At 43.5% G+C, this 11,235-nt stretch overlaps 1 protein-coding gene across 1 annotated transcript; it reads left to right on the top strand.

The window, feature by feature from the left end:
* Window positions 1-3,721: 3,721 nt before the first annotated feature.
* On the top strand, window positions 3,722-4,225 carry PHALS_08020 (RxLR-like protein; the record flags this gene model as incomplete). Its single annotated transcript, XM_024721584.1, has 1 exon — window positions 3,722-4,225. The coding sequence occupies one exon, from the start codon at window positions 3,722-3,724 to the stop codon at window positions 4,223-4,225; it is 504 nt and encodes a 167-aa protein (XP_024586668.1).
* Between the last annotated feature and the right edge of the window lie 7,010 nt (window positions 4,226-11,235).

The raw sequence follows: 11,235 nt of genomic DNA, 5'->3' as shown, positions 1-11,235 counted from the left end.
TCAAAGTCAAGAAACTTGACTCCGAGGTCCACAGGGACCTTCGGGACCGTGACACGTGGCCTCGTCGCAAACCGAACAGTGACGATATCACCCAACCCCACTTTCAACGCCTCAGCATAGAGCTGACTTCCTTCCGAGGAGCGTCGAGCATAATTGCCCGACGTCCCGGAATCGATGAGGACCTTCCATGGCATCTCGAATCACTTTACGATCGCCTCCACGACCAGCAAGCCCGGCTTGCATACTCATTCCGTGTTCAAGAGCACGGAGCTCCTTGGGCTGGGCCCTGGTGACTATGCCTCCATGAGGCTCAACAGAGCTCAGTTGTTCTCCATAAGGTCACTTCGCGCCTACTGAGTGGTGTCGTTTCCCCGCGACGAACCAAACTGGTAGGCGTTGGGGTGATGGCTCGAAGAACCTTGACGTGCCTTACGCAGGAGTCAACCGTTCCACAGGTGACGGGTGTCTCCACAGACAGAACACCGTCGTGTGTTTGTGCGCTGCCCGGTGGCTCGAAGCTCTGCTCCCTCATCCTCAGCATAGCTAAGATCCATGGGCACAGGCCCGCTCGACGAGCTGCTAACGTGTGCATTTCAGCTAAGTCGTGCCGACTTAAAGTTGAATTCGGTATTCAATGCCACATTCACTGCCTCTTCAAACGAAGATGGATGCACACGGAAGATTTCAATTCTGGCCACGCCAGTGTGGAGGCCTTCCATAAAGACGGTCACTATGACCGCCTCCGGAAGGGGATCTGCTGCCGTCCCGGCAGTGAGAGTGCGCATCTCTTGGACAAAGTCCACCAATTCCCTGTTGCCCTGTCGGGCGACAAGGAAGCGCGATCGTATGCGATATGCCGATAAGGCGGCGAGAACACTTGTGAGAGCTGCAACATCAGCTCCGCACAGGAGGAAAATACAGCTTCGAGCGAAGTGCCGCACGTCAGTGCCCATTCTCGCGCTCGACCACCGAGCTTTAAGCTGGCTAGCGCTACGCGCTGTTGCTCGGTCTGGAGCGTGGACTCGATGGCCATCTCGACCTCTCTTACCCAGTGCAGAAGGTTCTCTCCTCAAAGACCTTAATGCTCACCATGAGCAGCTTAGGGCGGGGAAATTCATCCGTCACCAACGGTGGCGTCATAGACGCAAACGATGCAGACATCTTCTGCCGCAGATGCTCTAACAGCGCGTTTTCGTAGCATGAAAACGCCTCTAGACGCGCACCGATTGCCTCGGGGCCTTGTGCTACAAGGCGTTGCACGCCCCAGAGCCAAGCAAGTACATTAGCTTGTTAAGACCATCCTGCATACCCTGGGGCAAAGAGGAAAATTCTTTCATCCTCACAGAGGACCAGTCTAAACGACGCAGATGTAGATTGATTACAAGTGTTACCAAGTGCAGCGGGGCTGCCGTAGCTTTGCGCTTGAGGAAGCGTAATTTAGGTCACCGACCTTTCTTTCTTTACAAGAATTGATACGAGTGTAGCGGATCGCAATCCGCTAAGTCCAATAATGGTTGCTACTTTAACCAAGGCTAATAAACGCTTCGGTTTAAATTTAATACTGATTTTTATTCGCTTTTATCTGTGGCTAAACCGCCTGAATTTAAATGTATAGATTTTATTAAATATCTATAGTAAAATCAAAATACATGCATAACTACTGGCTACCTAGCCACCTGCCGTCTTTTTGTTTGGGTGCAGACACACCATGCATATCTCGTGTGACACACACCTGTTACCAGAGTACGTGTAACCCCTTTACAGGCAACCTTTTTACAGTATCGTAAATACTACAATACATAAATTCGTATATTTGCTCATCCATCAAAGTACGAAACATCAATCTCAATGTCCTCTTAGCAGACTGGAAGCTGACTAAAGTGAAACCGGAATACAATGTTTGAGTCAATAAGTTAAAATACTCATAATTACTCATCTAAAATTTATTTAAACATTTGTTATTCTTTTGGTAACTTTGCGTACCAATCGCACCAAAAATGAATTATATTGCAAGTATTCTAAATCATGGTACTCAATGTTGTCCGACGGACAATACGGTTATGTGTACAAAACCATTGTATGGTACGTACTCCGTTATTTCGTCGAGACACTCACTTATGCAGTCTAGAGGCATAATATATAGTGAGAGGTCTTGAGGTCCTGGCATATGTCGAAGCTTTATATTCTAAAAGGTAAGCTAAAATAGGGCAGCACGAGGTATTTGGCTTTGTATCAGTATAGAAAAAGGAAGCCTTGACTTCTGTACATAACATATGAAACTAGGGGATCCATGCATATTATAACGGGTATGAATCATTTGTAAGTTTTCTTCATGATGCTTCTATTGTGGTTTGCTATACGAACGCTGATTCTTTACGTGGCTTGCTACATTTCATCTCTCACTCACAACAGTCTTAACTTTTTAAATGATAAGAAAAGCCATGATTGTAGCAATCGTATCTTAGCAGATCGTATGCCAAAGCATCTGCTCGGAACATGTCGCGCGCAGATGTTACTCTATTCTTCGGTCGATAGTCAAACACAGCGTATGGCAGGCAGCAAAGCCATACGGTTTGAAATACAGTATAAACTATTTAGAAATGGCGTGTGAACTGCCCTTCGTCGTAAGTCGTCCTTTCAACTGACACCGATTGTATAAACCTGCTTTTACCCTCGTACTTTGTCGCCCTTCTTGAATTTCCTTTGCTTAATATCACCATTGGCGTCAACAATGATTATATTGCCTCTAGCCAGTCTCCACCTCGGGAAATTATACCTCGAATGTTGCGACCAGGTGCTGGATATACCACGTAAGTGCCTCTTTTGTAAAAAGGAAGATTATCGAAGATCAGCCGCTTAATCGAATCTTTCAAATTGTAGCGAATTACAACAGGAAAACATAAAGAACGTCATTTTTTGTCGGTGAAGCCGTGGTATCATCAGAAGAGTCAAGTGCTTATTCTACAGTCCAGTCGATCCGATAAAAGTTAGTGAGACTCCGACGAGCGATGAAGTTTACCAAGTGTAATGAGGCTATTTGTTATTTTGTGCGACCTCCTTATTGTTCATGGTCGATCATGTGGATGCATTCGTCAAGTTTGTGGATTAAATAATCCTATTTTCCGATTCATAGTGATGAAATGCTATGTATATTATAAGAAGACAAGCGAAAAATTGCGATGAACTGTGTTGACTGCGTCCGATCATCTAATTACCTCTTTGAATCTTTTTTTATGGAATATTGGCAACAAAGCTCTAGATTCGTGCGCTATTCACACTGGATATCTTCCCCTACCGTCCGCCGTACCCACGTCCAAAGATACCAACTGATTTAGCTAATTTTTGTAGATCAAGCATTGCGAAAGGCAGCTGCTGTATTCCCTTGTGTACGTAATGATGTTTGATCTTGGCACTATTTTGGGAAAATTTCTAGCATTGCCTGATTCTAATAAGGTGCTACCTATGTGACACTGCTCTATCCCATGGTCTGCGATCAAGCGGCTCGCAAAAATTTAAATTAGCATTGACGAGAGTCAATCACAATTTTCGTATGAATTTTACATCAATGGCCATTGTACAATCTTTTTTCCGCTTACATCCAGTTCGATAAAAAAAATGGCTTACTAGCGCATGAGACTGGTAAGGTGCTGCACAACATAGAGCCATTATCCGATTCACGGCTCGCATCACAGATCACATTACTTCTTGCTGTCACTCAACGATGCGTACATTCTCGTTCTTGGACTTACTTGCAGCTACACTTGTAGTAAATGGTGCCGTGGTTTTCACGACTGCTATTAACGATGCGCAAGGAACTACTTTCTCGTTGCGGACAAATTCTTTGAATGACGCTCAATATGAAGAAAGAGCAATTGGTATCGGCTCTAGTGTTGAGTCTTCCGGAGCAGTCTCGACATTTTCCAAAAAAGCAAAACGGCAATTTCAAATTGCGCTATCGGACTCCGCTGTGCAGAAGGAAATCAAGAAACTGAACAGTCGAGAATTACCTGATATGTACAACCTCCTCGATACTTTGCGCAATTACGATTTAAGCTGGGATGGTGTAATGGATTTAGAAGAACTCGCAGTGATCAACAAGAATTTGATTTCATTTTACAATAAACAGCATTTTCTCAAAGAACATTCTCCAAACGTACGGAAAGTTGATTCCAAACTGGCCATAGCCATTGCGAATCTCTTCGGTAAACCAAGAAAAACTACCTGATCCTACCGAAAATTGGGAAGAATTTACGTGTACCTGGTCGGAACAATTTGATCCGCAAATATGATTACGCATTTGTCACGTTCAATTTGCCTTATCGCCATTAATTTTCGTTGAAGATAGTAATCGCTTAAAATAAAAAGATTCATATGAGTTGTTCGTTCACGCAAATATGTCGTACAGGTTACAAGAAAGACAGATTGCATACATTGCGAATGGATTGGTGTGCACTTAAAATATAGTCGTGGATTCATAGAGATTTACGAGAGTTTCTAGTATATTTACTTCAGCTCGTTATTACAGCGACTAGGAATAATACTTGCAATTAATTACTTAGATTTCATCCTTGTAAATGGTAAATTCAAAAAAAAAATTCTTAATTGGCAAAAAGGTGTGGTTCTTTTGGTCGATGGGCCGTTAAAAATCGACGAGGATGCCGAAATATTCCCGATAGACTTGGTCATAGTGTCTCTTCGAGTCCTGACGCACAGCTCCGCTCTCACTCAATAGCATACAACATAGCCGCACTTCAAAAAGGAGTCCCTCACTGCACTCCGCCTACTCTCTATATGAGCCACGTGCTCCGTGTTCAATCCATCGACTTGGAGTGATGCGACAACCCACCCTTAAACTCACTATTATGTCATGAGCATTGATGACGAGCTAGATCTGGCTCCGAAGCCCAGCTTTCTCGTCTGCAAGCACTGGAATTGCACCAGCTTTGCCCACATTATCACGTCGAAACAACAATTTAAACCGACTAAAGTTGCTCACTGCGGTGATTCATATGATGATGGATGGGGTCAAGATATCAAGTAAATTACCGCTGAATTTCGTAGTGTGACGACATATGGTATAACCGTCAAATAAAATCTAAATAACACCAATTTAAAAAGAAAGCGTTGTTTGCCTCCACCCTATTCCTCCCATCAAAACTTCACCCATGAATTAGTCAATTAAATTTTATAAGGAAAATCAATCTTGTTCACACTACAGCTGTTGTATCCAATAATTATTGTATAGTATAATTACATTCGGTTTGAACAAAGTTGCAGAAACAAAAGGCGTAGGCATATGCGCGAGAGAAGACCAAAGAAACGAGACGTCCTAAGAAATAAAAATGATTTTCTCTGCACAGGCTAGTTTCGAAGCAGCACCTGACCATTCTGTTGAGATACACCGCTGAATGTGCGTGGATGACGTCACAATTATTATGATACTGTTTACTGTTACTTTCATGATGTCGGATGTCGATTCTGGACATGATGGTAGTCGCTCTTTGGTCTAATAAACAGCGTTTAGAGGCTTCTCGAATGATTTAGATGAATAGGCTTAGATGTAGCACAGGGTAGAGAATTTAGGACCCAAAAATATATACTTCGGTTTTTACCAACAAACCAACAGGTTAACAGCCGCACCTAGAAATCTACTCAGCATGCTTCACCCTAATAGCTATGATGTCCAAGCAAACCAAAGTCCTCCTAGGCAGTGGGGACTATTTCATTGGGAGCTTGACATGCGCAAGACGCTGGCGCGAAAGGGTGTGTTGGCGCTCCTTCAATTTGTCAAGAGGGAAGAGGAGATGGCAGAACTTGGCTGTTCAGTGATCCTAAGGCACTAAGGACCACCGCCCAGGGTATAGCTACAGCGCCAGACTAAAATTTGGTCTACGTCGGCGGCTATGCACGCTTGAAACATTTTACGAGTTTCTACAATCGGATCACGCTTCACAAACGTGTCGAGATGACGCGCCGCCCGCATGAGCTCAAGGTGGAGATTGGCTCGACTATGTACAAGCATCGGAATACGTTTGGTGAACATGTTGTCTGACTTCAGTCACTTGGAGAGCCTGTTGACGAATCGCGACAGCTAGTGGTACTACTGAGCAGTCTTCCGACAGATTATGAGCTAAATTGTGTCAATTGTGGAAAATCCCAAGGACATCACGCTAATCGAGATCAAGTGATTGCTGTTGAAGGACGATGAGTGGTTGCAAAAGAAGGAGGCGACAGATAAAGCGTTTCCTCTTCACGAAAGCGGTGGGCGGTTTTAAATCAATCGTGGGCCTGTACGGAAAGATTACGACCCAAGGAAGAGTGATGGTGGCTTCTAAGGAAAGTGCTTCAAGTGTAATCGAGTTGAACACATTAAAATGAAACTGCCTAAGCAGAAGCGATGGCATTGATGAAGACGGGGTATTCCTTGTTGGCGAATATCGGATTGATGGATGGCTGATCGATAGCAGTGCAACATCGCATATGACACCATACTATGTAGATCTATTTGATTTTGATGATACGATCTTGGGAATGTATGTGACCATTGCAGACGGCGAAAAATTGTGTTTTCTTGGTAAAGAAACTATCCAGCTGACTGGAATGGACGGTAAGCACATTAAATGGTATGTAAATTCCAGCTATCGGTTGGAAAACTTGCAGAATGTGGGTTCGTGTGGAGTTTCAGCAATTGTCATGTGAAATCTGAGGCAAGAACAAGGCCTTGGCTTTGGACGGAAAGGCGGCAAAGGTTTTGTTCTTAATTGCAAGCCTTAAGACGTGCGCTTTGTAGAGTTTGCCGGAGCTGACAATCAGTGGGAGCAGTGACACACACGCATGAGTTCTCAGGTGAGAGCGTCAGGGTCAAAACTCAGCATGTCATGCATGGTATGCTAGCTTTACGCCGTGGTATCAAGACTATATGCAATGGATGTATGAAGGGTAAGAAGACCTTATCGCCGTTTGTTGTACAATCGATGCCCAGGACATCGCGTGTTGGAGTTAATTCATACGGCTGTGATGGAACCCAAAACGGTATCACAAGAAGGAGCAAGATATGTGCTAACGTGGATGATCTTTCACGTTTTGTGGTTACTCACTTCCTAGGAGTGAGGTCGTCGCGAAGCTCGCCGAATATAAGGCGTGTTTTAAAAGCAATGAAGAGAGAAAATTAAATGCAGTTGCCCAGAAAATAGAACGAAATTTGTGAGAGAGAAGGCGCTCCCGGATGGTATCATGAATCAACGAACCGTACCTTACAGCCCCAACAAAACGGTTTAGCGGAACGCATGAATTGCACTATCATAGAGAAGGCAAGAAGCATGCTTTATTACAGGGGCATGTCAACGATTTGGTGGCGGGAGCTGTCAGCACTGCAGTCTATCTGGTGAACCGATCTGTAAACACTAAACGTAAGGACATAACCCTGTACGAAGTAAGTCTTAAAGAGAAACCACGAATGGAACACCCGCGTGTGTTTGAGTCCCAGGAATATGCCCACTTTGACAGCGCATAAAGGACGAAGCTCGGCCATAAGGGCTATAAGTGTATGCTTTCTGGATATGTTGAAAACGCAAAGGGGTATCATAAGTATGATTTGGAATCATCAGACATCGAACTGAAACGATCTGTTTGGATTGATGAGCGTGAAGTTAAAGGTTCATACGACACACCGTGTTCTAAAAAAGCAGCACTTACCCATGTTTTCAAGGCAACGAACGAAGAAGCGACTCATTTTCTTGCTGAGTGACGGCTGGTGACAGACGAACCCATAAACAGTGTCGAGGAGTCTACGCAAGATATTGAAATGGATGAGTTCGAATCAAAGCGTGATATTAATCTGGGGCAACTTTTAGCACTTGAAGATCGAAATCAATTGGGTTAGAGATGGTAAAATACCACTCTCTGCGAATAGTTGGGGAGAACCATTTGGCATTCGTCCAGGCACAGAGAGGTCGACGCGTCCTGGGGAGCCAACCTTTTTACTGTAAGTCGGCTTGGAGCTGGACGATGAAAATATAGCGGAAGAATGCAAAGGTTCATCTTCAAAGCGCCCAGGAATCGACGAAGATAGGATATTTGCCGAAGCAGTTATGCGGCAAGAACTGACGGGGCTTCTGACATCCAAAACACATACGCTGATGCAGCTGTGAATGATGAAGCCGTAGCATGGCGAGCAGCAATGAAAACGGAATAGTTATCACATGAATAGAACGGTACTTGGTCTAATGTATCGCGCAAAGCTGCTCGTCCAATCGGATGTCGATGGGGAGTGTGATGAGAACGGCCGAGACATTTGCAACAAGGCACGGCTTGTCGCAAAGTGGGTTAAAACAAAAGCACGGTGTTGATTTTCAAGACGTACTCTATTGTAACGAACAAGAATTCGATTCGGGTTGTCTTGACTGATTATGTCTCAGACGGATATGAAATGGAATAGTTGGATTCAGAGACTGCGTTTCTGAATAGTGAGCTAGGCGACAAAACTATATCAAGACCGTCTGGAACTCAGAGTACTGGAGATCATGTTTGCTGCTAAATAAGGCTATCTACGGGTTAGTAAAAGCCGCTAGCGCCTGAAATTGAGCGTATCATGACGTTTTCGTTTCAAATGGTTTTAAGTGTTGCGGTGTGGATTAGTGCGTGTATGTAAAGCTCTCTTATGGGCACGACTACTTTTGTCTGATGTGATAATTGCAGCCAAGACCCGCGCAGAGATCCGTGATGTGAAAGATGCTCTCAAGAGTGCTTCAAAATGAAGAAGCTTGATGACGCAAGCTTATATTGGGGATAGAAATTGATCACGACAGGAGAGCCAAATTGCTAATGATCAAGCAGATTTGTTACATTGACGATGTTACGCAACGAATCAGCCAGCAGAACGCCAAAACGGCCGATAATCCATGTGCCTTTAATCTCAAACTTTTCAACGAACAACCACCAGGAACCGATGCAGAAGCAACTGAAATGCAGTCGAAGCCATATCGCTCTCTCATCGGCGGTCTCATGTACTTTACAACATGTACTAGACCAAACATTGCCTACGTAGTTACGCAACTATAAAGATTGTTTGGAGAATCCCGGAATACAGCATTAGCGAGTCGCAATTCGTGTGCTAAGAAACTTGAAGTCAACGCACCTGCAAAAATTATATATGAAGAGGGGATCAGTACATTATGGTTGAATCATTTTGCGGACGCAGAGTGGGGAAGCAACATCGACGACATGCGATTTGTATCTGACGAGATGGTAAGAAATAGCATAGAACCGTTGGCGTTCAAGTCAGAAATTCAGAGAGCTGTGGCACTGAGTTCAGCAGAAGGCGAGGAAGCGGCACTAAGCCTTTGCACCCAGGTAGTTCTGTGGATGAGCGCAATGTTGAAGGGCATCAGCAAAGACCAGAATCATGCAACGCAAGTCTGTGACGACAGCCAGTGAGTAACAGCACTGGCTCAGAATTGCGGGATATAATGCCAGAAGAAAGCATGTCGACATCAAGCATCACATTACGCGAGAAAACATTGAATACAGAGCGATCCAAATCGACTACGTCGACACAAAGCATCAGCTCGCGACTTGCTTGCCAGGGCTTTCAGGAGTGAAACGCGAAAGTTTCGACGCAAAAATGCATTCATCAAGAAGCAAGAATCAAAGTAAACTCAACATTAGAGGTAAGTGGAAGTGTTGAGATACATCGCTGTATTTGCGTGGATGACATCACAAGTATTACGGTGATGTTTACAGTTACTATCATGATAATGGACATAACGGTAATAGTTCATTGGTCTAGATATATAAGGCTGCTTGTAGAAGCTTTACGAATGATCTTGACGGAAAGACTTAGATGTTGAATAGGGTAGCGAGCTAAGGACCCAAATGTATCCACATCGGATTTACCAACAAACCAGCATTTTTTCCATATACATTGATATACGACACCAGTGCTGAATCGGCCTTTATTTATTATTTATGAATCACCTCTCTGCAATCGCCCTGGACCATTATTTAGCTTCGACCACTCTGAACATGAATGCGTTCTCGGCTTTAATCATGGATAAGACAAGCCCATTATTACTGCTTTAAGAACTTTCACCAAGCTCAGAATGTTATCGACGTATTGAACAAGCACAACGACAAAGAAAAAGTCAGCTTTAAGGGCTGTAATGGCGGGCAATACTTTGGATTTGACAAATCAAACTCGCAAAAGGCAAACAGGGAGACGTATTATGAAATGCCCATTTTGTCGCTTTTCTTCAATGGACCATTCATTGCAAAAAAAATATTTATCGAAGTAGCCGAAACGGAGGGGGCAAAAAGCGCTTTCAACCTACGTGCTTTCGATGTAAAACATATGTACATAATCTCGCGCGCCATTATCTGACGCAAAAGGTTCAAGTCATTTTTTCTGCTCTAAATTACAGACGATGCGAATATAACAAGATGCTGCTGTATTTTATAAAGCTTGAAACTGACAGTTTTATTGATACAGTTGGCTGATTTGTGGTTTCACATTATTTAGCTACTTGCCTTTGATATATTAATTTCATGAAAAAATGTTTCTTTCTCACGTAGTCCTAGATCAAATATATAAACATTGGAGTAAAAAAAATCTATTTGCATGAAGCCCGCCCGTGCTGAAAGGGCTGGACAACCTGGACCTGATGACCCACTGGGACTCAAGCGAATCGGCTGTTGAAGGCAGCCTATATCTCGTATGTTCTTGCGAAGACGTTGTAGTATTTATAGTACATAAAGTATCATATTTGGTAACTACAGTCCGTTCCCATCCATCAAGGATGTCAAGACAAAGTGGAAGTTCTGATATACTGTTTAATTTAGGTAAGTGAAGCTGGAAGACGATGTTTGAGTCAGTAAGCTGTTAAATATTTCTTATGGCTCATATTTAAAATTTATTTAAACGTTTTGTGATTCTTTGGTAATTATACATTTATTGGTCCCCTCACTCTCATCTGCAATTGATGGGCAGTAATAAATTGCTTAAAAAAACCATAGTACAGTACGTACGTGCCTATCAGCCGACATCGAGAGATCAAAACCAATCAAATCTGCTCTTACCCTTGTACTGAGCATCAACTTTGTCGCCCTCCTTGAACTTCTTTTGATTGTGATCGTCAACAACGACCTTTTTACCACTAGACAGTTGCTACTTCAAGAAATGATACCTCGATCGTAGCGACCAGGTACCATGTAAAGGGTTAATATTTGTAACAAGGAACA

This window comes from Plasmopara halstedii (genome assembly GCF_900000015.1).
Source record: "Plasmopara halstedii genome assembly, contig: Scaffold_3120, whole genome shotgun sequence".
Taxonomy (NCBI): Eukaryota; Oomycota; class Peronosporomycetes; order Peronosporales; family Peronosporaceae; genus Plasmopara; species Plasmopara halstedii.
Note: the sequence above shows the minus strand (reverse complement) of the source record. Positions and strands in the feature narration are given on the sequence as shown.